This window comes from Eutrigla gurnardus, assembly GCF_963514095.1.
Source record: "Eutrigla gurnardus genome assembly, chromosome: 15".
Taxonomy (NCBI): domain Eukaryota; kingdom Metazoa; phylum Chordata; class Actinopteri; order Perciformes; family Triglidae; genus Eutrigla; species Eutrigla gurnardus.
Window position 1 is genome coordinate 10,689,658 of NC_139938.1, and position 27,774 is coordinate 10,717,431.

General features: G+C 39.9%; 1 protein-coding gene across 2 annotated transcripts in view; it reads right to left on the reverse strand.

Moving 5' to 3' along the window:
• opcml (opioid binding protein/cell adhesion molecule-like) overlaps positions 1–27,774 on the reverse strand; it is a 326,658-nt gene that overhangs the window by 83,529 nt on the left and 215,355 nt on the right. For both annotated transcript variants that reach the window (XM_084029508.1, XM_084029507.1), the window contains one exon: positions 2,650–2,885. In XM_084029508.1, the coding sequence (XP_083885634.1) occupies positions 2,650–2,885 (236 nt within the window). The remainder of the gene's footprint in view (positions 1–2,649; positions 2,886–27,774) is intronic.

The window sequence follows — 27,774 nt, forward strand, 5'->3', positions numbered from 1 at the left end:
TATCAATATGACCTTTAAAGTTGTTATCACGCTGCAATTTAATGTTGATTCAGAGTCCTTGCCGGCCTCTCTGCCACCTCTAGTCCTTGGGATGCATACACCATGCATTACAAAGCATTCTAAGATATTATCCTTTCTTATGGCATGACTTAACTGCAGTCAGTCCACTCCCTATGTGCACTCACCATGGAAGCAGATGCCCTATATTCCTGAGGGTATTGGCTGACAAGGTCACTGCGCTGATTGATGTTAGCCTCCAGAGTCCTTCAGTGTGTACGGGTTCAACACCAATCTCCATTTCTGAGGTGCTAGAGAGGAGAGTGTCTGTAGGGACAAAAGGCACCACTAACACCCCCACGGACTTACTGAGCTGTCTTTACCATAAAGGTGGCAATATGTACTGTATTCATTCATTTGTAACTTCAGGGTGTGACATGAATCTGTGCCTCTCCCAACAAAATACTTTCACAACACCAAACCAAACAAAGTTTAACAAGTGTCAGCGATGGCATGTTATCTCTGTATTCCTGCTGGGTATTGGCATGTGGTTAATCAGGCCAAAGCAGCAGCATTACACCACAGTATGGCCTAAAACCAGCGCCAACACGGGAGAAAGACCGGGCCATGTCAACAAACAACAGAGCTGCCGACATAAATATATCAAAGTGTACGTCACCACTGCCATGGCAACTATCATTATGCATTACACTAGGCCACACAGAAATACAGCACAAAAAGCAGTATGAAAAAATCATAATAGAAGGCTTATCTTCACTCATCCTGCTTTCTCCACCATGCAACGTCAGAAACACAAGTGTAAAAATTATTTATGGGGAGATCAACGACAATGTCTTCACTTGCATAAAAAAAAAAAATACTCTTCAAATGTAGGTGTGTTCTGCCTCAAACAGCAAACCGAGAAGAATTTAATCATGAGAGAGCTTGGATAGATTTTCCACTGGATTTAGATTTGTATGCAACAGCTGTATACAGGTTATTCATTCTACTCCATTCATTGGGTGTAAATACAATTTATGATTGAAGGGAAATAGATAGATTCAATGGCTTGTAAAATTGTCATCACAACATTAACATTTTCTTTTTTTGGGAGGGGCCCCCCCAAAAAAAGATCACTTGGGGGAGAGATCACTTGCAATTGTCACTCAAATGTAATTTAAAAGCTAGGCAAGTTTATTTTTTTTTCTCACAATTTCCTAATAATTTCAGAGATTATTCAAGTTTTTTCTTGTTTGCTCATCTCTTGACAAATTGTGTAAACTGGTCTGTATACACTGTTCTTGTTGTCCTCATATATTGTCTTTTTTCTCGCAAAAAAAAAAGTTCAGCTCGCCACCTCCTCTAGCTCTGTGCCATTACAAGTTGCAGATTGATCGATGGATGGATGCCATGATATTATTGGTTGGAATTGGTTGGTCTCAGATATTGTAAGCACCCATCATATTTTGTTTTCCAGGAAGAAAATGAATTGGATTTTAAATTTTAAATATGAAGTACAAAGTTTTTTCAGCATATAGTTGAATAGGTGCATAACATGAGTGATGTAAACGGGTTAAAGAGGCATTATCATTATCAGCTCAACCAAAAATCAATTAAGTACAGGACATTTCTTTGCTCCCTCCTTGACCGGGCGAGCTGGGGCAGGAGGTGGCTACCAGTGACAGACAGATTATTGGAGCAGGTCCATCCCTCCTTCCCTTACAGAGAACACAGAGAACACAGATCCCCAGCATCAGTAGTGGCGTATCACAGGTTCGCCCATTCTGTGGATGTCGTGGCTCCTTTTAGTTTCAAGTGTGAGCTTGCAGCATCCAGATGGTTGGGGAATTCAAGGTCAGGAAAGAGGACAAATACACATCCATGGGAAAGTATAATTGGAGACGTGTCTCCTTGTCTGTGCAAGAATTCTTCGCTTTGTCTGTTGTTTGATTACGACTGTGTCCTGATGCTTCTCAGCTTCAATTTTAATGAGATATCATCATGAATTATGCAGTGTTAAAAACATCCTATGTTAATTATGACTGCATGAAAGAGAATATCATCAAGTCAACTTTTTTATGAAGAATATGTCAATTATTTTTCATAAAATCTGAATGTATCCTCAAAGAAAGTCTCTTCTTCTCTCTCGACATGAGGTATCTGATACAACTACATCATCTCATTCTACATTATATGTCACTCTAGTGCAGCTAAATGAGCTAAACCTCGAACTCATAGTGTTGTGCTAAATATATGTGGAAGAAGAGGAAGAGAAAACTGATTTCATCATTAAAGGAAACAAAAGCCTCAAGACTGACAATTGGTTTAGTGGAACTTTAGAATGAAACTGAGCCAGGATATGTTCCAACGTACTGTGCCCTAAATCAATATCCATCAACAATCTGAAATCAAATTGAGATTGAATCCCGGTTTCATCTCCAGGTCGAATGCTCACTGAATTCCATCTCATCACACAAGCCTAAAACAAAGGAGAGAGGATTTCCTGTTTGATTGGACTGAAGACTGAAGACTGGTCAATGCCAGAGTTTTACGATTTTCCCATCTGTCAAAATAAACATCCACACAGCAACACTCTTCCAGCACTGATCCTGTCTGACACCTGTGTGACAGCGCTGAGGAGCAGCATCCTACCTTGAACGATGAGATGCACTTTTGTGGACTTTGGTTTCTTGTTTGTGAGGATGGAGCAGACATACGGCCCTTCGTCGTGGACGTCAACATTTTGGATCTTGATGCTGTATTCTGTGACTGCGGTGTCCTCCATCAGGATGACGCGAGGGTCCAGAGACCACTTCTCACTTCCTGCGAAGAGGATGGTGGTGCGATTGAGCCATGCCACTCGGGATACTTTGCTGTCCACGTTGCATCTAGTGGGAAAAACAGAAGGGAAAAACAAAACCTAATTAAGATTTAGGCTTTCAATGTTAAGGTCCATGGAACCTCTACAGAGAGAGCATGAAAACAACATTTTAATATGCGCTCCAGAAGGTGATTGTAATTGTAGTCATGGGTTTTGAGGAGAAAGCGGTTAATTTAACAATTGTGTCAAATATGCATGTACATGAATAACAAGTTAAGTTCATTACAAGTGCGACGGTTTGTTAACTTCTTTACATCCTGCACCCCCAACATCACTGCTGTGGCCCGATCCTGCAGATTTGCCCTCTACAATATCCGCAGGATTCGGACTTTCCTCACAAAGGATGCAACACAACTCCTGGTCCAAGCACTGGTCATCTCCCGCCTTGACTACTGCAACTCTCTTCCGACTAAACCATTGCAGCGTATCCAGAACGCTGCAGCACGCCTTGTCTTCAATCTACCCAAATTCTCCCATGTAACCCCCCTCTTCCGTGACCTCCACTGGCTCCCTGTTACAGCCCGCATCCAATTCAAGATTATGGCACTGGCTCCTCAGTGGTGGAATGAACTCCCGACCAATATCAGGACAGCAGAGTCATTTGCCATCTTCCCCAAAAGACTCAAGACTCACCTGTTCAGACTTCACCTCGACTCTGCATAGCATGACCCACTAACAACCACTGACCCCCCCCCCCCCAGCACTTCTGTTCTTACCTATAGCACTTTGACCATAGCACTCTGTTGTACTTAAGGTATCCTTGCTGAACAGCTACTACTTTACTCGATTTTATCGGCAGTGACAGGTTGTGGTTTCTTTCTTTCGACAAATGTACTTATTGTAAGTCACTTTGGACAAAAGCATCTGCTAAATGGTCTAAATATAAATGTACATGTAAATGAAGCAAAAACAACTTTCATATAGTTTGTATTAAACACTGTGTGTACTGTAAAATTTCATCAATAAATATCAACTATCTAATTAATATCATTACATTGCTGTCATCCGATACATTTATTGGTTTAAAGTTAAGGTCGTCTTGTCACTTTCAGAGTTCAAAACCATTAGTTACACCAAGCTGATCCCAGCTCATACCTCAGCACAATGTGTGTTAGTCTTTCAACACGTTTCCCAGCATGCACTGTTATTTCAGTTGAGACTTTATTTTTAATTTCTTTATGAGTCATAGGCACATGGTCTTTGTTCTGATCAAAATAAAAAAAACTATGTAAAGCACGATGAAGATACAGATTTATGTCAAATGTGTCAAGCACTGAAAGCAGCTACAAATGCAAATGTTCATACAATCGATTACTTGTTAATAAAGATTGTTTATTAATAACAAAATATAATGTATTACAATGTGCCGGTGTGAGTGACCCTGAGTAAAGTATTATGTAAATATATTTGGAGTAATGCTGTATATTTATGATTTATTCATACATATAAACTACTTCATCTAAGAGTAAGTTGGACAAACTTAAGGGCTAACTGCATTAATGGATTTTAATTTTTCCCATAGTAATTTGCTGAACAGTCTTCATCATTTGTTTTTAGACTTTTTGGCCATCAAGATATTGAATCAGCTAGTCTCTAACTGATCCTGGCTGCTGTTGCTGCTGAGCAGGTATATCGTACAGTAAAACTGCTGCAGCAAAAATGACTCAATAAGGGCAGTGTGAGTGTACATAAACATTCGGTTGAAACTTATTATAAAGCTCTGTAAAGCCAAAGGGAGCTGCAGATTCAACAGATCATCCTCTGTAGGTTCAGAATGACCAGAGACCCCTTTCACATTCTCTGTTGATACATTGTTATAATACAAATGTACTAATTATAGATGCTTTAAGTTTAAATTACTAAGTCTTATTTAATATATCTAACTTCATAGACGTTTGTTGCCTTGAAAGTTTAAGTTTTCCAAACAAGGTATTTTTTTTTTATAGTCTACATGTGAGATTTAGACGCAACATCTTTCATTTCAGTGGGATATTCTAGAATAGCATGGAGAAATGTAAATGTAAAAGCACATGTGGAATCAGACAAATTCATCATTGACGTGGATACAACACATGCCTACTCCTTTACTTCACATCAGTCAAGACATGAGAGGCGCCTTTTAGCACTAGCAAATGCATTGAGTGTAAAAGCACTAGATGGATCAGAATGTGACATGTAGAACCAAAAACACAGAAAATGTGCACGCTGACATTTCCTTCCATCTCTGATCCCAAAAAGATTAATGTCTTCACACCAAACACCAAGTGACTTTTCATGTTATTCCCATTCTGTTTGACCATTTTTGTTTATTCACCTCCATGAAGACACCAACAAGGTTTCATCAATCATGAAATAACCACTATTGCTGCTTTGTACATGTTATGGAAGTCCCTTTATGTCGGGAAACCAAACGGCATGCTGTCTGAGTTCATAACATCACCCAGAGGTGCTCGTCACAAAATCTAATATGCTTGTTTTCTGAACACTTTTAATAAGGTCATTTAGACATGAATACGGTAGATACCTTGATGTTTGGACCGTAGACAGTCTCTGGTTTCTCCACATAGTCTGGTCTGGTCTCTGGACTAATGTGAGGTACTATCACAGGACTCAAGATTTGATTCTCCATTTCTGAGTCAGTGATGTCAGGACGAAAGGCACAGCAAATTTCAACTCACATAAATTCATTTTGCGTAATTTACCTCATTTGCATCGCCTCATTTGTGTAAATGTGTATCTTTGCGTTGACTTTGTATGCAATCGTTCAGCCACGCAAACAATGTTTCCTTTGTGTTTGGTTTGAACACAGCATCACAAGTGAACAAGTAAAACAACCAAAAACAATTGCACCATGAGATGCTCCTGTGCTTCGTGTTCCACTAAAATGACATACAACAGCAAATAGTATGCAGGTCTTCAAACTCACGCACTTCTTCTTATGTGAATACACACTGAGATCAGCATGAGGGAGTGTCAACTTCAATTCACAGATTAAATTGACATGGTTTTAATGATTTGATATGACATGATGAAATATTTCACATTTTCCACACAGTTTAACACAATCAGTGATAATTTTCAACCTAATTACTGCTCAATCCCTTGTTTCTATGTGCTATTAGTTTGGGTAGCTATGTTTGCCCGCTTGCAGTTGTCCTGCAGCTGGTGGGCACTAAGGTGTTTCATCTGAAATCAAAGATTGTAGGTTTGCATATGGACGGTATTTTGGTAATATATTTAACGTAACAATTATGTCCCTACAAATATTTGAACAAAATAGTTTGCATTATCTTTTGAGTGAAGCAGTGTGTTTGCTAGCATTTGATTTGCTGAAAGGAAGGGTTCTGTAGAGAATAATGTCAACTGTTATCATGTTAGTTAGCATTAACTAGCAAGCTAACCCTGGCTTGGTCATCTGTTGGCTTACAGTAAGGTAGGAGTAAACATAAAATAGGAGGGTATATCAAATTATGACTTGAATTTCAGCCTAGAAATCCCATGAAAATGTGACCATTTATGAATCATTCGGTTGCCTACGCAGGATACACAGTAGCAGGCTGCTGATGAAGGTGCATCAGGGTTTCAGGTGAGCTCCAAATTACCTTTTTGTACCGTATGCTTCTGTGAAGTCCTGCCTGCAATGATTTCGTATTTGCTTAATACTGCTTCTTGTTTGTCCTTTGACTACTGACCTGCTCGCTCCAATATTGTCATCTCATTTTTTTTCTATGTTGATCATTTTGTTTCCTTGGTGACTTTATGTTTTTAACCCACCCCTCCTTGCTTTGTTTTATGTTTTAGGGAGCCTACTGTAACACCTAGCAAGGGATGGAAACTAACTCAACAAAATGTTAAGTTGTACTTTCCCTGTTAAATAAAGAGAAGAAATAAATAATAGAAGAACAACAAATATGTTTAAGGTTGTTGAGGGAGAGCTGCTGGATCTTCAGGCCTTCAGGCTAAAAATGAATGAAATATTCCTATGAAATATATCATGGATTAAATGTAAATTGTTAATTTACACATAATATAACCATAGTCTACCTATTTTAGGCATCTGTTTTGATTGTCTGAATATTTGCTACACAGAAAACTAGGACTAGTCTATTATAGAAATTAAGATAATTTGGTTGGGTGATTTGTTTGTGTCCCTGCCAATATTGAGACCAAAACTTCTTTCACCTGTGTGCTTCAGAAAAATAATCTGCATAATTCATGGGGACCACATGGTGACCACATCTCCTTCAAAAGAAATACTAACTTGCCACCGATGAGCAAATAATGAACGTATCCTTCAGCAAGTAGCCACTCAAACTGCAGTGGGGCATCAGGCAATTGGCCCACTTCGGCTTCATATTTTTGCCATTGTCAAAAGCTATTGTTGTGTTCATACACTCAGCGCACTTGACATAGTGAGTCTGGGGCATTCTGACATAGCAGCCGGTTTAAAACGCCATTTTAAAACGGTTCTACCCAACCACTGACCTGAAATCGTAGAATATTGTTAAACAACAGCAGCTTTGTCCCACTTGGCTCAAACAACCCACCAGCTCTACTCATTATGTTCCTAACAATCCTCCAACACCACTGTCTTCACTACTTCCAGAGGGGTTTGGAGCTGAGGAGGAGATTGCAGACGGAGATTGCACGTAGTGTTATAACTAAAACACAACAACCTGTCATCTCTTTTTGTTAGATGAGAACAAAAACATAATTTTTTTAAAGCCTAATTAATATCACAACCGAAAGCAGATATCAGCCTACTTACTTTTGTATCTAATTTCTTCTCAATAATAATTAATAACCTTCATAAAGTATAATGATATACTTTAACGATGAACTGGGAGATCCAGAAACAACCCGTTCTAACTGCAAAGGCATCAAATAATGCAGCTTAGTCAGGTCTGCTTGGCACCTGAAACTGACACTCACTGACACACACATTGCATTATGGGTGGAGCAACAGACTATAAAGAGAGAGATGAAGCTGAAGTGAATGGGTCAAACAAACACAGGACATTAACGAAGGAGACTGCTGTTAGTGTCAAACTAAAAGTTTGACATTTTGGTCAATTGTTGATCGTCGCTAGTCATGTGACTCGTTAGTCATGTGAGTCATAAGTCCAGTCATTTGGGTGGACCTACAATGGTTTCAGCTGCCAACCGTACACCTCAGTTACGAACCTCAGTTTTGTGCATTCAGCCAGTTTAAAACATCATAATTAGCTGTATTAGTCCAAATACAAGTTAAAAGAAAAAAAATTCTGCAGGGAAAAAGGAGAATGTACATTTTTGCTCAAACAAATCTCAACTCAGAAGACTCTTGGGTATTTAAACTAACCAGGATTTGGCAGAATATGTGATGCATCACTGAAAGAATGGAAAGTCAGGATTCTGTGCCAGTTACATTTTTTTCTTTTTTAATGAATGGATGTTATAAATTTGTTCTGTGTTTGCACAAACTGTAACCATTTTTTTAAACTCCAAAACTTAGTGGTGTGTGCAAACGTACTGAGGGTGTCTGGTGGACTGCAGATCTCCACACAAGTTATCAAAGATAGTCCATAAAGTATGTCATCCTGGGAGGCTCACACTTTCTATACAGTGTTTACTAACCCCCAGCAGTGTTTAATAGCATGAACGCACACACACACACACACACACACACACACACACACACACACACACACACACACACACACACAGCATTCACAGTAAATAGAGCAAATCAAGAAATGTCAGACACACAAAACACATTCTGGCCCAAAGCGAATGTGTGCATTCTGTGAGCTTTGCTGAATGCAAGAGAAAGGAAGTGTGAGGATGCGATTTGAAGGAATGTGGCAGTAAATATAAGGAGACTCACTATCAACAACCAGAGTGACAGTAAAAGCTGCAGGCAGCCTGTGAAAGGAGGACAGGAAGTAAATCAAGCAGGAGATGTGGGAATCAGACAAATACCATGAAGCTGAATAGAAAAAGAATAACTCGATGCATGTTCAAGTTGTGCAAGAATTTAGCAGAAATATATCATGATGTGAATGTAGGTACAGTGGTCTAACATAAAATGACACACACACACACACACACACACACACACACACACACACACACACAATGAGGATAGTGGCAGTTCAAAAACAAACTAAAATAAGTCCCATTGAACTTAAATCCAAACCTACGACCTCATACAGAATATTACTATATTATGTATGACTATCTGCAGGAAATCATTTTTCATGGTGATTGTCCAGAAGAGAATCCTAGCAACCAACAGAATACAAATAGGAAGTCAATGTACAGGCTACCTCAACATAGTTGCCCTGCACACAGCGTAAAAGAGCATCACTAAGTATAACTTTAGTATATAAATATATTGAGTCATAAAATATAAAGTGTGGCTGCATGTGAAGGAGGAGGAAGCTTTTTGATTCCACTTCTTCTGAAGTGGCTCTGTGAAGATGGTGAGGGGAGTTTTGTTGAGAGTCCATGCTGTGTTCAGCGTTGACCTGCTTCCTATTCATAATGGTGCACATGTTCACTTCAGTCCTCCTCTGCTACCTGAAGTGCCCAAAGGCACCTTGTCAGTACCTATCTGGAAGAGCATTAGTAAACCCCCTCATGGAAAACAGTCATTCCCAGCTGGTCCTGGGGTTCAACGCCCTGACCTCCCAGTCTTTGACCTTTTAAAGGGGACATTGACCCTCTTACCTGGAGGCCTCTCTTTATCCAGACAGCTTTACTGTGATTGCCAACTATCTCCTGTCAACCCCAACAATGGAGCTTGTTTTTAAAGCAACAACAATGCAGCTTAAAAATGCAAATCACCAGTTGTTTTCTTCTGTGCAGAAATGTGAAGACTTGTGAAACAAAACTGGAACATTGGTGGTGGAGCTCCATTGCACAGCAAACCTTTTTATGGCAGACATCTCTAGACCTCTATACATCACACTGGGAGCTCCAGATGTATATAGTGTGTATGTATTTTGGGGAAAGTGCCCTTTAACGGAACACATATTGTGTCCTAAAACACTTCACAGTTGTTTCTTTGGATGTTTGGATAAAACAAAGAGAGACGTCAGTGTCATGTCCAGATATTCCCTGCTCAGCCACACTGTTCAACTGGGATTCATGGGGAATCAAAGAAAACAAAGAGCTGCGATGTGCTTTGATAATAATCACAGTCCAGTAACCTTTTCTATCGTAGCAAACTAAAGAAAAACAGTACAGAGAATACCTACATGTGAGGTATTTAGCTGATCTTTTTGACAGGGTTTTACCCAACTAAGACACCTTGCTGACAAGATGACACATTAGGTCTCAACCCATAACATCAGTCGGCAGACAGCTTTCAAATTGGCTGCACTTGTGAGCTCCAGTACTTGGAAAGAGGCCAACAATGGGTGAACTGTCAAAATTTGTCCTGTTGTAACACTCTGCTGACAGCCAGCACACTTTTCTCAATTGCACTTCGAGCCAAAGTGGTTTATGCTTGGTGTCTGTTGTGATGACACTTCAAGTCATGTTTGAAATGAAAATGTCAGCGCTCTCTTAAGAGCTCAACCCCATCAGTGTGGGAGGATTAACTTGATTAAAGGACTACTTCACCAATGTTGTTATTATTATTATTATTTGCATTTTTTTCCCTATTGGCTCTATGGATGGCTATGCTAGTTGCTCGTTCAACTGACAAGGGGGTCGCTTTGTGTTTAATTGTGGTAGGGAGATAAGAGCTCAGATTAAGAGACTTTATGTGATTTTAGATCATTGGGGGATTGTAATGAGGTCAGAGTAAATAATTTGGCGAAAAAAAATCCATAATAGCATCAAATGGGTGAAGCATAGACTATTACTCGTCGACAATACGACAAAACTTAGTGTAAGATGCAAGACAGCAACTTTGTACGACTGAAACTTTAAAAAGGCAGCACTGCACAATCAGGTACCTTCCTCAGACTTTTTTTCAGAGGCCTGGTACGAGTGTGCCACATCAGATTCAGCTAAAGCTTCCAACTACAGACAACTCATGAAATAACCAACGTAGACATGAAGAATACCACTTGTGCATCAGTAACTGCATGTTTTTGAGAATTGTAAATAAGCATAATTAACGCCCCTTATATATAAAACCCATATGTCCTATGCTGAAGTCCTGCTTTCAGACATCCATGACAGCGCACTCCAGAGTTAAGGAACCCTTTTAAAGATCAGGAACGGGGAAAAATAACGAGTGCTGTTAATGCTGAGTCACCTGAGGGTCGCACTGTCACTGAAATAAAGAAGAAATGTGGTTCCATAAGAAAAAATGTATCGCCACAGCAACGCCATTGATGACTGGAACAGGAGGAGAACAAATAATTTAACATGTTGTAGTGTAATATTATTTAAATTAATGGGGATATTGATAGACTATGTGAAAACATTTTGCATTATGTTAGCATACAATTTGATTTGCAGAGTCTAACAGGAGAGTGTCAACATAATTACAAAGTTTCATTAAATTCGATTCTCAACAAGTCAACATTTTGTGATGAAAGATTTGGGAAAAACTGAGGCTCGGAAACTAAGACTCATAGCACAGGATTGCTTCGACAGGTCTGAAACTCGTAGAGTATTTGGAGAAAAATCTAAATTGGTGAATGCAGCAAGTTGTCACTTGTACAAGCCACCATTCTCAATGTTATTAATATGTGTGCAAACCTTAAACTATTCAAACTACATTGTCATTCAAGAATATTAATGCAGCATATCAGCATGTATGAAGTTTACAGCCAAAGCTGATCCAGTCTATCTGATGTAGTCACAGTCTTCCTGCACATGTTGTGGTTGTTGATTGGCACTCATGTTGAATGTACAAATGCGTTTATTTCAATAGTCAGACGTTTGATGTCACATAGAAAGAGCCAAATCAGAACAGTGAGGAAGAGGAAGAGCAGGCACTGTAGAAGAGGGGCGTCTGAGGTCGAGCACAAGGAGCCTTTGTCTCAGTCACATCAGCCTAATCCTGAATCCACTGAGGTGCAAAACAATGAGCTGGTTCCATTTCTCTTGGTGACATTCCTATCCAACACCGAAAGGAGTTCTGTACTTTTATTACCGCCATTTATTCTCCCAGACTTTAGGATTATAAGGGTTGTGGAGCGTTTTTGATCAAAACACGTTACATTTAGAAATCATTTGAGAATCAGTGACGATAGTTTGCTCTTTTTTTGTTACAAAAATACGCTTTCAAAAAATGGGGGTAGGAAGAAGAGAACCTGCACTGCTCATTCGAAGTCAGACTTAACTGGTTACTGACTACCAAACTAGAAGCATAAAAACATCTGCACACGCAAATCTGTAGAAAAATGATTCGAAAATAAGGTCAGAGACCTTTTCAAGGAAAGCGATTTTGCTTTTTGAGCGAAATTGATGAATTGACAATTGTAGGATAAGTTACCATGGAAATTAGCACAACTAGCACACTGTTGTCCGGTCAAATGTTTACTTTTTGAAGTAACTACTGCATGGATTGCCAAACAATTCTGTTTGGTATTTGTATTTCTCAGATACTTTATTATCAAATACCTCCCCCAAAATTATTTTTAACTTGATAGCTGATGTTCTCTGCTGTTACTTTCATTCAATTTCATAAACTCAATGTATTGAGTTAATGCCAACGTCCACCAAATTACTAACTGTGGTTACAATGAATGTTCATGCAATTCCACATTGACACAACATGTATCCTGTTAAGGTGTTCAAACACATCTACTTTAATGTGTTTGCACTCTACGGAATACAATCAGCAACATTCACAAGTGGATTTCAAAACGCATATTAAAATATTTTAAGGTGGTTAAAAGTAGCAGCAACTGGTGTCAAATGATGGTTTATAGTTTCGCCAGTGCACACTGTGAATTGGAAATGACAATTGGAAAGTAGGACAAGAACGAAAACCTGATTTTCTCAGCCAAACTTTGGGAGCATGCTCCTCACAAGGATCCAAGTATCAACTCTGAGCGCTCTGTTCATGGCAAAATCCCCTGAATGACAATCACATGAAGACTGTCAACATTCTGCTCACCTAAGCAACAGGCACTGTCCTTTCAACTATTTCCAAAACCTAGAATATTTTTTATATCATGTGATTTGCAACAAACCATATTAATATTTCAGGTGCCAGACCCAAAACAGGTAACTAGACATATACCCAGGAAACAGCTGCTCTCTCAGCAGCATTCAATAAATAATGAAATAATAATTGTCTGCAATATATGCCTGATGCTGCTATGAGGATTGTATACTAAAAACAGGGCCACGTCCCCCCTCATATGCATAGAAGTAAAGTTCAACACTCTGCCTCTCTGTATAGGAAATGGATAAAATACGCAATACAGCTGGGATGGTACTTGACATTCATGTAGACCTGTAGAAAAGTAGTCAAAAGAAAGTGAAATGTATTGTTTTGTGAATTGTTGTGCATTTGTGAGATATGAGGATTAAATCGAACATTTCACTCTGCAGTGTTCAAAATGATGCTTAACAGCAATAAAAGAGCTAACAGCTGCCAAACATGAAGTGAATGTGCTCCATAATGATCATCACGCTACACTGCCCAAAATGTCAGCACCTGTGAAAATTTCCATTTACCACAAGTCTTAGCCAAGTCCCAGATTTGCATATCTCCAGCATTCTCTGAAAAAAAAAAAAGCAGTTTGGGAATATGTGTCTTAAATAGAAGAGAAGGTTACGACACTGCGAGCCCTTGGCCTGCAGAGTCCCTCGGGACACAACCGGTGACAAAGGATTCATATTAAAGACAGATTATTGTTTTCTCACCACACAATGCCCAGCCTTCAATCCAATGGACCACACTGGATGAATAGCATTACTCATACTGTCATTTCCGACTGCCACTGCAGGGTCAAAGGAGAAAGCCGTGTGGGAATCCAGTTCTATCACAGTGCTCCATCAAAGTCGAGACGTGAATCAGAAATACTCCCCCCAGGACACACATGTGTGACAGACATTCTAAATACAGAATACCTTACTGAGCCACTGCTAGAGGCCGCTTATTTCTTTAGGTATTGCCAAAATATCAGATTATCAGATAACACATATTTTTAAGACCATCCTTTGATGGGATCACACCAGCCATGATGACAAATCGGCCAGGGGTGTAAAGGGGGTGGGGGGATGCAAAAAGCCACTTCCTACCCACCTAACTGCCCGCTTATCTGGTCCACACCATCTTTAAACTCAGTCAACGGTTGTGATGCTATTAAGGCTGACCCAAATGCTTCTTCTGATGTTATTCTCATTGCGTTAGTCGTTCTGTGTAGGGGCTGCATGTATGAGCACCGTCCCTGGTGTTGAAACACAGCAGAGGAGATCGATAGAAGAACACTCTCAGCAAAGGCAGGTCTGTTATTTCATATGTTGCCATACACTTTATTAATTCATTTTTATAGGCCTATAGAGCACATTTCTTTGTATGTGCTATTGCTGTATTAGAGATGATTATTGAACATTTGTAGCCGTTTTTGTTTCAATCAAAAATCTGATTTCTGTCCTCGTCTCCCATTACAGAGATTTGATGAGAGAATAACAGCAAAGTAAAGTATAAGATTAGTAAATAATGATCACAAGGTTAAGGACAGTTTGTCAGCTTGTGTTGTCATCCAACACTGCTGTTTTAATGTATGGGCTTATGTCCGGGACAGCCCCAAATATGGTACTCCAGACAAACAATAGTTACTATTGTGGTATAATCCCTCCACATATATAGCCTAATAGACAGAAATATAGTGAGCAGTGTAGAACGAACCTCCTCCAGAACACAATTTGCTATGATGACTCACACACAGACTCACAAGGTGTGCTCTCGCAGCTGGTAAATACATATTGTGATAGTAGATGGTTCATATGCATGCACTTTTGCTGTAAACAGGAGAGTTCTACTTTTAGAAACCGCAAGGTATTCTGAGGGTGTAAAATGTGTAAACTGCCAGCGACATCATGCGTCCACCTCAAGAAAGGTCTGAGACAGCACTTCTGACATCGTTGACATCATGTTTACTTCATGCTACATACAGTCAACTCTTGCTCCTCTGTATATGTTAACATGGACATAGATTGCAGGAGTGCTTTGTATAACTGACTTAAAATGAATTCCTGTAAAATATTCATGTGACCACAGTCTTTTAAAAGTAAGTGGTTTACGTAACATATTTAGATCTTAGTCATGGTTCAGACACACTGTTAACTGACAGAAAACACATTTTTTCAAATTTGATTAAGGGTGTGTATTTGAAACTCTGACTGGATTGCCATTTCATTTCACTTTTGTTCAAAACTTTTTGTGATGTGTTTTACGGATCAATAAATTCAACACGAAAAAAATCAACATATTTAAAAAAGCCACCAAGGAGCCGAATAGATGAGCATCTGCCACAATTTACGATAAATGCCACAAATTGCTCTATTCAGTTTTAAACAATGTTCCACTCTCTGTTTGAAATAAGACTTAATCATCAGCTGCCACTGAAAGAACACTAACGTTATGTATGGAGGCACACCTGCAGGAATCACTCATCTGGTGACAATTATTGTTGTTTTGGATCCTGCAGCGAGTCAGGCAGGTTGGACTCGAGGACAACTCTGCATCATTCGAGTGAATGTTGGTTGTTCTTTTACGTTCTTTCAGCACTGCGCCTCAACCATTCTATTCAAACACACTGATCCTAATTGGAAAAGAGGCCCAAAAAGTGGGAAACAGTTTTAAAGTAAATATTTGGGGTCGAACCAGGGCAGTTTGCCCTCTCTCCCCCTCTTTTGTTTTTCCCTCCTTTGTGTCTCTGTTCTTCCCTGTCTGTTTGTTAATCACCAGGGCGTGGCCTCCACCAGGGCATGGCCTCCACCAGGGCGTGGCCTCCACCAAGGCATGGCCTCCACCTGGGTGTGGCCTCCACCAAGGCATGGCATGTAAATTCAATGTCACTTCATTATATTTAAAGCTGTATTCTACGATTTGAACCCCCCCTCCCACACACACACCCCTCACCTATGTGCTCCTCCGAGCTCTATCGTTCTCCCCTCGCAGCCTCCCACCTCCCTCTTATTTTACGAAAATAGTTCAGCGAAAGGTGTTTCTGAAAATGTTTTAGGCGAGAAATGAGATATGCAGTTCCTGAATCTGTCTTTATTTTAGATCGACAACGCTCAGTTTGAAAGATTATCGAAAGTTTGCAGCCGGCGCCGTCTCTGGAAACTTGCGCCGGCATTACACGGCTTCTTACATAGACAATGAATGGGAACATCCCCTCCGCTATGAACTCAGGCAGGACGCCGTTTAGTTTCCCAGTGTGTCCGGGACTTCCACAACATGTACAAAGCAGTGATAGTGTTTATTACGGCCACAAATGATGAAACATTATCGGTGTAAATGCAGCGGGTGCCGGTCGGATTTCTCTCTCACCCCAACTGCAGAACGTCCCCGATCCCGGTGATCGCTCGCCACAATCCCCCCCCGGCTGACGCTGCAGCCTCAGCCAAAATCACGTGAGAGCCCTGCTCCATAGCTGAACTGCTCAGGGCAACAAGCGTCTCGTCCGCTCGTAGTTTCAAACGCGGAAGTGAGTCAGGGCAAGACGTGAGCAGGAGCAGGAGAGTGAGCGAGGATTGGATCGGAACATTTAGCCAATAGTAGCCATGTGGACCAGATGGCTACTATTGGCTAAAGTTTGGCTCAAGTCAAAAATCGCAGACTAGAGCTTTAAGTGAGAAGTTATGTTAGTCAGTTTAAGTTTTTCAGACAAGATCAGAACTTTTAAGTAAATCTTAGATATCTGTTAATTAAGTAGATGTTAATATTTATCTTTTGTTTACATTTACTTACTTAGTTGTTCAAAAAAGTAATTTTCTCTATGCATTTAATATACTTGGATCACAAAATAACAAAACTCAAATACAGTACCATTAAACAGTTAAACCATGTTGTTCACAGAAAACACCAATCAATGAAGTATTAAAGTTGCATTCGATACACAATTGGATTGTGTATAACCATGTAGAATTGTACAATGTGACTTTATGGAATATATATATTTCAGAGCATTTGGTCGCTGAATGATGACATTGTTGAAACCCGTCGATCATCCTCCTAGACCTCAAATATGTTGGCTGGTCCAGGGAGTAGGGTCACCCTGGAAATGAACACACAGTTTGTGGTATTAAACCAATGATCAAAACAAACCCCATTTTAATGATTACACAAATTACAACAATAGCAGTATTCTATCATGCGTACAGTTTTCTACTTACCTGAGCGAGACTAATGGTGCAGCGGGAGACCATCACTCCTGTCAAGCCCTCATGTTACACTCCACTGGCTCATCCTGCAGAACATCCTGGACCTGACATGTGATTCCACATCTTCAACTCTTTCCTGGTGATAGATACTTGTTTCTAAGACTTGCTCTTAACTATCAAACTAAGTATGCATTAACACTTGTTTGAGTAATGCTTTAATTGACCAGACTGGACTCCCATGAGAGGCTTTCACCGGGTTAAATGTTCAATGAAGCTCACTAAATATACTGAGGATTTATCAGAGTCTATTGGCAATATTCCCAAGTATATAGTCATTCGTGTGTAATCACTTGAAAATAATCATTGTGTTTCCGTGACATTAGATTGGGCTGTTTATGTCTACAGAAGGAACGGACAGATAGACGAAGGCCGCCATGTTGCACCAGCATATTTCCATAGCAAGACAGACCAACGCTGGCTGTCATTACATGTTAACCTAGTCAGCATACACACATTGGCCTAGACACCACATTGGTGCAATTAAATAACTCATCTTACCCACTGAAATAATTTTAGCCAGCTTGAGTTAATCACCACCAGCTACATGACACCATTTATAGTTACACCAGTTAAAATGAACCTGACGGTTGGACTTTATCCGCAGGCACGCTCTGCTTTTCACAAAGGTCTCCTTCCTCTCTTTGACTTTTTTGAATTTTTATGCCTTTAGTTTAATAGAAGTGAAATGCATAAAATGAGCAGAGTTATTGCTCCACTAAATAAAGTAAACCACTCGATAAAGTTATCTAGCAAAGTTAAAGACCCAAGCATATCAGTTAGACGTTAGCTAACTCCTAATAAAGTGAAACAAATATATTTAGCGGAACTGCCCTGCGTTGGTACAACACTGTGTGGATTGTTTTAACTCTGGTCATGCTAGCTCACGTTCCTGAGTTTAGCATACGTGATTTAAACAAACAGTTGTGGAAGATAAACTGCATAAGAAAAACTATCTATCTAACTATCATACTGACTCATTTTAACACCAATGTAAAGCAGATAGGCAGTAACGTACGTTTCCCCATAGCTAGCCCAGCCACCAGCTCCTCCGTGTCAAACTGTCTTCTTCCTTCACTGTTGACGATCCTTTTGTCCAAAGGAGCATGAGTGGATTCAAATGCGCTACAATTTCAGATTAATGTTACTTTGCATCTTCAGGTTCATGTGCAGTGACTATAAAACATTCAGTAATCTCTGATTTACAATATTATGTTGAAATGATGACCACAAAGTTTGTTTCTTCAGTGTAGGAAATCTAATGTTCGAGCTAGCTAAAGGCACTTTGTTAGCCTTTGGTTGAATATTGTGACATACATTATTTTCCACTCCAGTGGATTTCAGTATCACATGATGCTGTAAACTAGTTGAAACCACGGTACTACTTATATGCTTTCATGTTAGGTGTTTTGCATAGATCACACTTGACCTGGTTAATCTTCCTCAGTTATCTTCGTCTGATTAAACTACTCACCAGGACGGCTACATATGGTGGGAACACTTTCAGTGTTAATGCTCGATGAACACTAAGGCATTCAACAAAACAACAAATTATTCCCATAAATTATTTATAATTATTCACTCAGTATTCATCTATTCAAGGTCATAGGCACGGGCTGGTATATACACCGAATGGCTGCGACTTCCTTGTCACAATTAATCATAAAAAATGAATAACTGGTGGGCCGCCTCAAAGCTCATGCCAAGGATTCTTCTTCATTACAATGGCGGGTGTAAGCACAGACAGCTTTAAGTGTATCAGTTTGGCAGTTTGATAATGGCCAGCACATGCAATCATTGCACCATTAGTGTCATTTCTTCTTCTAAAAAAAATAACAGCTCAAAGCAACATCAACAACAAAAGAACCTAAATGGTTTATGAGTGATGTGAGTCAGAAACAAACCGATTTAAGGAATACTGAAAGGAGGCTAATGGCACAGACATTTGAGGTCTAACGAGAGCTTTTTTATCACCATCTCCAGGCGCAAATGCAATTCAAGCCAATCATGAGCAAGCAGCTCAGAAAAGCAATGGCATCTATTTAAGAGAGAGTGAACGACTCTGGCATTAACCTGTTGTAAAATCAGCCGATGCAGAAGTGAACAGAAACAGGAAGTGTTACATCAGCCACTTAGACGGAGGAAAACATGATTAGCAGCATTTACACACATTCATAACATCATGAAGAAAGATCATTGAGATAGTTTGTTATTAATAGCAGGTTAACACTGAGTCATGGTACGGGAAGGATAAAAAATGCCTAATTCTGAAGCTGTCAAGCTGATCTCATATGCAACATGGATGTGAGCAATAATAACCATTATGATGCAATGAATGCAAACATACTCTAGGTTGTGTCTGAAATCACACACATTCATTATTCCCTACTCACTATGTAGATCACTATGTAGACTCACTACTCACAAAGCAGGCCTTCTTGTGACACGTCTCACATAGGGACGTGCCATCCTGGAGGAGCTGGACTACCTGTGAACCTACAGGCTCCGCCTCGTGCTCCAAGTAGTGAAAAGGACACTTGCAGAAGATCTTTCATTTGCACCAAAGCAGCTGAAACTGATTCATAAACACTTGTGCTTCCGAAATGGACACATTGGTATCCCTGAAGTTTAACTCACTCTGGGTTACACTGTGATCATCAAGCATTCCCTTCATTTTGGAGGCATTTATTTTGAAAGGTAAGAATGAAAGGAGCCGTATACTCTGCCGTGCAATGTGGAGGGGATGAGATTATTTTCCCAAATTAATAAATAAACACAAGGTACTTTTCATATGCTGCTCTCTCTATTTATTCATTCAGCTCAATGCATGATGGTATATAATGCTTTGTCCACTGTTGTACACTAAAAGATGAATTGTGGGATATTTTGAGCCCTTATTATAATTCTCACTACATGCAGGCAGCACTACAACATGGTCACCTACATCTGTTGTCACCATAACAACTAACGTGAAATGATTTTAAACAACGTACTAATTCACATCCTGTCTACAAACTAAATTCAACAACAGATGCTGAATGAATGTAGCCACCAGTCAGTCATTTCAACTGTGGCTGTTGATCAAGGTCTATTTAGAGTTTATGTCTCAGATCTCAGATCTGTGAAGGGGCTTCCAGAGTGTTATCAGGTTGATGTGGAAGGACTGTTTACTCCATGGTTCAGGGCCAGAATACATCTCTAACTTGCTCTCACAATAAAAAAGCCTCTCAACCTCTCAGATCCTCTGGGAGCAATCTGCTGTGCTGTTTTAGACGTACAACAGAACAGAGTGAAGCAGGGTTTGGGTTTGGGTAGTGAAAAGAACCTTCCAGAGGATCTGAGACTTGCCCCAACTCTGACTCTTTTTAAAAGCCTCCATGTTCTTCCTCCTATTACGAATTCAGACTACTTTAAATTGCACTTTGCCCTTGTCTTAGTTTTTTGATTTCTGATTTATCTGTCTTTAATCCTATTTTCTTTATTCATTTTAAAATGCCTTGAATCATTTAAATGGAATGTATGAATGTTTCCTTGCCTTGACTTCCAGTACGCTGCTGTTAATGGGTTAGATGGCACAGCACATCGACGTTGGCCATGACTTTTTCAAATGGATTTAGAGCCCTTGCTACAAATGGTTTCTCCTGTTGGTGCTACTTAGATATGCTGCTGAATGTTATATCATGGCTGCATTGATATGAATCGAAATACATTGTCACCTTTTGTTTGTGCAAGGAACTCCAGAATATATGCAAACTTACTTAGCCTTAATATAATCGATATTCATTAAAAAGCTTAAGCTCAATATTTGACTAAATAAAACAGGTGTGGGTGCAGCTTATCCTCATGACTGAGAGCTGCTTGCACATATTTATATTATTCCATCAGCCCATCACAGATATGAAAGGTCGACAACATTCAACAGGCTTTTATTCTCAGTAAGTACTTCCAGTGGTTAGATTGGATTAGATTGAACTTTGATGATTCCATGAGGGAAATTGATTGGATGTCCCCATGTTTAAGAGAGCAGACTGGTTTCATACCTCAGGGCACTTGATAAGAACTGTGTGAGAACAGCAGGTTACAAATGTGCCATGCAATAGCATAATCCAAAACTCAACAATCATTATAAGTTTCTTAAGCTCTGATGCAGATGAGGGCCAGAGACTGTGACGGCCCACTGGCCTTATTTCTGCTGTGTATTAATGCCTGTTGTTGCTTGTGTCTTTAAAGGTGTGTGACGGTTCGCTGATCATTAGGCTGATTTGGCACCCCAATCGCCTAAATACATCCTTAGCTCTGCCCATCGGGGCGAGCAGCAGAGCCACACATCGGCACATTTGCAGCTGGGAGGTGGAAGTGCCTTTGTGTGGAAAGCCAACGACCTTGCAGCGCTCCGTTTATCCTTTTTGTTTGGCTTTTCTGCCTATTTGTTGTTTAGAATGGTAGAATGTTGAATGCTGGATTAGTTTGAAGTTATAATTTAAGTTTCATGATATACATTTATCTCACTATTTTGACATGTTGTGTCTCTGTTCTTGTCTTCACCTGTTTTCTAATTTGGCTCATATTTGACTTGTGCATAGTGAGGCACACGTGCAACAGTCACATGTTGTCCGTGTGTGTGTGAGCGTTTTAGACGAGGTTTTCAAGTGCTCTCCTCAACCGAAAAGACCAATGAAGCCAGGCCACTGATCATCCCGTCAGGAAGACCCATGGAGAGAGTTCAGTCCAGCCGGCTATCAGCTGGATTAATGTAATGTTAATTACTGCCGCTGTGCAGAGATAAGCCATTTGTACTTCATTCAAAATGCCATTACTGTGACCCTTGATTAGAACACAGATCCAGCCAGTAGAAGATGATCATACAAGTGTATTTAAAGTTTTATTATTAATTATTATTATTTATGAATTGTATCAAGTGATAGCCATCTGACAGAGAGAGAGCAGGGGGGGTATCGGGGCAGCATATGCAGAAGAGTGGAGATGTGAATAATAATAATAATATAATTCTGTGTCAGTCTACACTGCAGATAGGGGCCCTTGCTCATGATGACAACCACAGTGAAGGTATGAACAGCTCCCCGGAGACCCCACCCAGGACCCAGGTTGGACCAGGTCCAATTAATCCCGTCAGGTTGAATCACCAGACCAGGATCATACTAAGTCTGTCATTCACACTCACTGTCCCATTCTCCTTTTTCTCTCCTTAAATGTCCTAATAAGTTTGCTGTCAAGAGCTGTGAGATTCATTCAAATTAAATAAAACTACAATTACCACCTTGCAGTTATCTGCCTCCACTAACCAGTAAAGATGCAGTTTACATCCATGACTGTCCACACTATAAACCGACCCTGCTCTTTCCATTGAGTGTGTGACATGTCCACATGCTTGGCCAATAGTCTGATTATGATCACAGAACACATAGTTGTGGCCATGACAGTAGCCAATGCTTCAAATGTGGATGCTACTTCAAATAAGGTGCATATTCTCAAACATGGACGCAGAAGATCTGTACAGTCACTGCCGATCCAAGGTGGACACCCATGATTAATGCTGCCAACTCAGCATGTGAAATATGGTCACAATCTCCCCTTCAGTTCCTGAGTTATGGCGTCGAATAATGGGCAGAAAAGTGCTCTTGCAGAACATTATGATGTCACAGTGAAGTTGACCTTTTGGATATAAAATGTCATAATTGTATCCTTAAAAATTGGACTTGGTTTTTTCCCTTTATTGAAACATTGGCTAAAAATGTGCTTTAATCACATCAGAAATAAATTACTGTGACTGCCCCTAAAATCGAATTTGCTGATATGCAGGTCAATAGAAAATGATATAAATAAATATACTATAGCCTATGTCAACATATACAACAGACACCTGATGGCTATTAGGATTAAGCCAGGATTTTCTAGTTATTCTGGCTAAAATTAGCCTTGACTTGGTTTCATGAAGGCAGTGGCACAAAAATTACCATGGAGATTTCTTCTGTGCAGTTAGCCTGGTCTGGAGCAGGCTCACAGTTAGGCTACATATCAGCCTACTGTTATTATTTTAACATTGTGACCATTATTATTTTCAAATGTGTTTTCAAAGTCAATCATAAGGGCAAAATGTGCCTACATACAAACAGGGCACTTCCTGTTTATACCATTTCAAAATAACAGTCCCTGATATTCCAATACAACGTGCACTGAAGCACACAAGACGAACTTGCATTCACTCAGACCATAGCAGTGCAAGCCGCTCAATGGAGTAGGTTACACAAACCAACATGCACATACGAACACAGAAATACCAAGTAACGGCTACAATAATGACAGTTTCAGTTCAGAGCTGTGGTTAGTTAATGTAGTTTTTTAGGCTTCACATTCAGTCGGTCCACGATACCTGTCCGCCACGAAGAAAGCCGTGAACGAGCATTTATCTGAATGGCTTACACCGGGCTTGACTTAGTTGCTCCTCTTCATCCTGGCTTGGCCTACATGAAACATATTACACCAGGATACACGGAGGAGACTAGTTCAAGCCTCACTTTTTCTGTTACCCTGGATCACTAAATTCTGCTTTTGTGAAATAGACCCCTGGCTTTCTTGGGACTTTCTGTTTATTGTTCTCCGCTACTGTGTTCCAGCACCCTGGAAAGCTCCACACACACAGACACACACACACACACTCTCTCTCTCTCTCTCTCTCTCTCTCTCACACACACACACACACACACACATGTTTTTTGATGTGATCACATCGTCGTGTATCTTCCATCTATATGAGCTGATAACAGGGTACCCTCTAAGTCAAAACGATTCCCTGATTTTTTTATTTTCAGTATTGTAAACCTATTCATTTGTGAGCTTTAATACAACATTTTATGTCTTCACTGCTTAAAATTGGGGTTAGGATTAGAAAACCAAGTAAGCATCACAACCACTCACGATATAGGGGAAACTAACCTTTTAAAGAAAATTACATAAATGGCAACTAAAATTAAACTACAAACAAAATCCCCTGAAATTCCATGACTTGAAAATATGATAAAATCCCCTGACTTTGCCTGCCTGGAAAATCATTTTTAAAATCCCCTCATATTCCAGAAATGCCCTGACCAGTGGGAACCCTGTGATACACTAAGAGACAGTAATGGTGGATCTGACGGCTGCATATTGGAAAACAATGTAAGTAATCTCAACCTTACATCACAACCCAGCGTAGCAAAATCAAAGTGAGGCTTTGTTTTCCATTACCGGCCGGCCCGGGAACACAACACAGTAGTGCACTGCTGCAATTTTAAGCAGCCACTTTCCTTTATGCGTGCTCATGAGTTGCAGGGAAGCTGGCCGGTCAAGGTGAACGTAAACTGGTATGTCACTTGTTGGAAAATACACAAACACACAAACACACAATAAGGGGTTTGTCTGGATAATAGCCAGCTGTGTGAGACACTGCCATATTATGTATGTTTCCACCATTTTGCATGTACAGAAATGTCCTATCAACTATTTCTTCCACATGACCTGAGGAATCCACAAACACTGCCAATGTTGCATAATAATTCAAATACGCTGCATGAGTCTCATTTTCCTGAGTTTAGCTGCTTTCTACTTGACTCAGACGCTGCAGGGCATTCACAACATTTTCTCTGTAGCTGTAATCAGCCTGTTAGCCATACTGCTGGAATGTAAAAAGATTGTGAATGCTGAGTGGATGCAGCGGTAAATAAACTGGTGGAGCCCATAATGGTGGCTGGTACGTAAGCAGTTCCACTTCAAATAATATGTATTGTTGCCATAGATGGATGTTGCTGTTCATGTTCATTTCACACTATCAACACATTATTTAAAGTAGCTGTTTATTTCTTTTAAAAAATTATATTTGTTATAGTTTCTACCATTTAGATAGTATGATAAAAATCACAATTGCCATCTCACAATTACACAAATGATAAGTAAGTTTGTGCTTCTGACAGTAGCTGTAGGGTTGCCATCTTTCTGAGGCCTAATAAGGGACACAAAGTTTTGTGGAATTATTTAATATTGTTATGAAATCTCATGAAAACAAACTTCACTTGGACCTTTATAGAAAAGACCCAAAAACATTTCAAACGGACAACAGGAAAAGGGCATGGAGTTTCCTTTTTCTATTTCAAGTTGTCCTTTAGTAAAGCCAGAGAGCGGTCCGTCCATGACACATCACACTTTGCCGATATTTTAAGTTCATGCTTTCCCAGACACTTCATCACAGCTTGATGAATGCCATTTGCAGTTTCATCACTGTCTTCATAAAAGTCACTGCACCGCACTCCATCAGACAGAAATATCTCATGCACACCAGGAACATCGTTTTATTTCCCTCGTTTGAGGCCTCGTTGGCAAGTGAGAAATACGCAGGCTCACCTCTGGTCGGGGACAAATCATGAAAATATCCAACGCAGTCTTTGGTCCTGAAACATTCATGGAAATCATCTCAGCGCTCTTTCTTCCCAAAGTGCAACTTCATCACAACATTTTAGTTGATGTCACAAAAGATGCATCGATATGGCTTGCACCTGTAGCTAGTGTCCATGTCTGAGTTAGGTCACTCTCCTCTCTAATACAGGAAGTAGAGACGACTGTTTCTTTTGGCAAGTTTATCCATAATTGCAGGATAATCCATAGTTTAGGGCTGCACAGTGGTGTAGTTGTTAGCACTCAGTTTGCATGTTCTCCTCTTGTTAGCGTGGGTTCTCTCCAGGTTCTCCTGCTCCCACAGTCCAAAGACATAAATTGATTCTAAATTGCCCGTAAGTGTGATTGTGAGTGTGAATGGTTGTCTGTCTGGTGACCTGTCCAGGTGAACCCCCCAATGTCAGATAGGAGAGGTTCTAGCCCCCTCCCTCCGCGACCCTGAAAACAGGATAAGCGGTGATTGATAATGGATGGATCCATAATTGCACATAATGACCAAACAGACTTAATCTATAAATGATGTCTGGGCCTATGATTGGATGCCAGGCCAACTCAGCTGGGATGTGATCAGCACATGATCTGCATCTGCTGTTGCATCAGATCTAGGATCTGTAATAGTGCCTTCTGCTGAGTCAATGAGGGACATGTGAGGTCTCGTATGGGGCAAAACAATTTAGCACGATAATATATAGGGGATACCCCAGCTAATAACAGACAGTTTGCAACCCTCCCTGCAGAGAAAATCAACTTTATACTCAATCGTGTTTTTTGTGCACAGTCATTGCTGATGTCCTTGCACCGTGTGTCTCTGAATTGATACCCCCGCAAACACACAGATAATGAAATAAAACTATTTCAAGATTTATATCTCAGACTGCCACCACATTTAAATTGCTAATACTGTTCTTACATTGAAAATATGATATCCTACAAGCCGAGTTGCTTTCCCATTCCAACATCATTATGCTGTCTGCGTTAAAATGCTAAGCAGGAGTGACAGAGGCATCAATTTGTGTTCATCCGAATCATCATAGTCACTAGAAAATAATTCTAAACTTACTGGGTCATCCATAAATTCATTACGCCGTGCCAGTTTGAGACACGCTCCCTGAGCCATATGCCACAGTAACCTTTACAAATGTGGTGAGCCAGCAGTGGTTGATTACTCAGGTGGGAAGAATAACATGACACAGAATGAGCAAATAGAAAGGTGATTTGTTCCGTGTCAATTTGTGATATCAGACTATAAACCAAAAAAGGGAAAGCTGGAGCAGCAGCACTTCCTGAGTTATCAAAGGTAGATGATGAAATCAGCATCGTTTAAGGTCAATCTGACATTCCTAGAGACAAAAAGCACAACAAAAAGCCCATATGCTGTTTCTCAAGCAGTGAACAAAGATGTTTTTTTCACAAACAATCTTTATTTATCTGTCTTGGGTAATTCAACACCACTCTTGTGTTTATTTTAATGATTGTTTCTTATTTAGGATACTTGTCTTGCTATTAGAAACGCTTGCACGGTTAATCACTGCCCTATTTTTTGAAGCTTTCAGGTGTGTGCACAAAAGGTTTTACGTAACAGATCACCAAAATGTAGCGTCTGACTCGCTCGCTCGCACTGACATATAGAGAAAAAAAAGAAAGAGAGGAAAAATACTTTCTTCATTTAATGGCCGTCAGTGACCTCTCACCATTCCCTGTCAGAGAAACTGATCAGAGGTCAGATATACAGAGAAAGGTTGTGTAAATGCAGAGCGTCCCGTTTCAGGCTTAAGGCTTCAGCCCCAGTTAGTCCCATGATGACAACACAAGCTCTCAAACTTATCAAAAGCAGCATTTCTTCATTGAAACAAACTTGGCAAAAAAAAAAAGTGATAAAAATTAATTTTCTCATATGTAGGTCAATAAAAACATATGAATAATATGAATTATTTTATGAATAAATAAATATACTGTGGCCTATATCTACTATTACAGTTTTTTTTAGTTTTTTTTTTACATCTGTTAACACACGTTTCTCAAAACAATAACGGCTTTCTCAAAACTGCACACACAAAACTGAAAACCTCACACACAAAATGCTCAGCCTGACACTCCCTTTG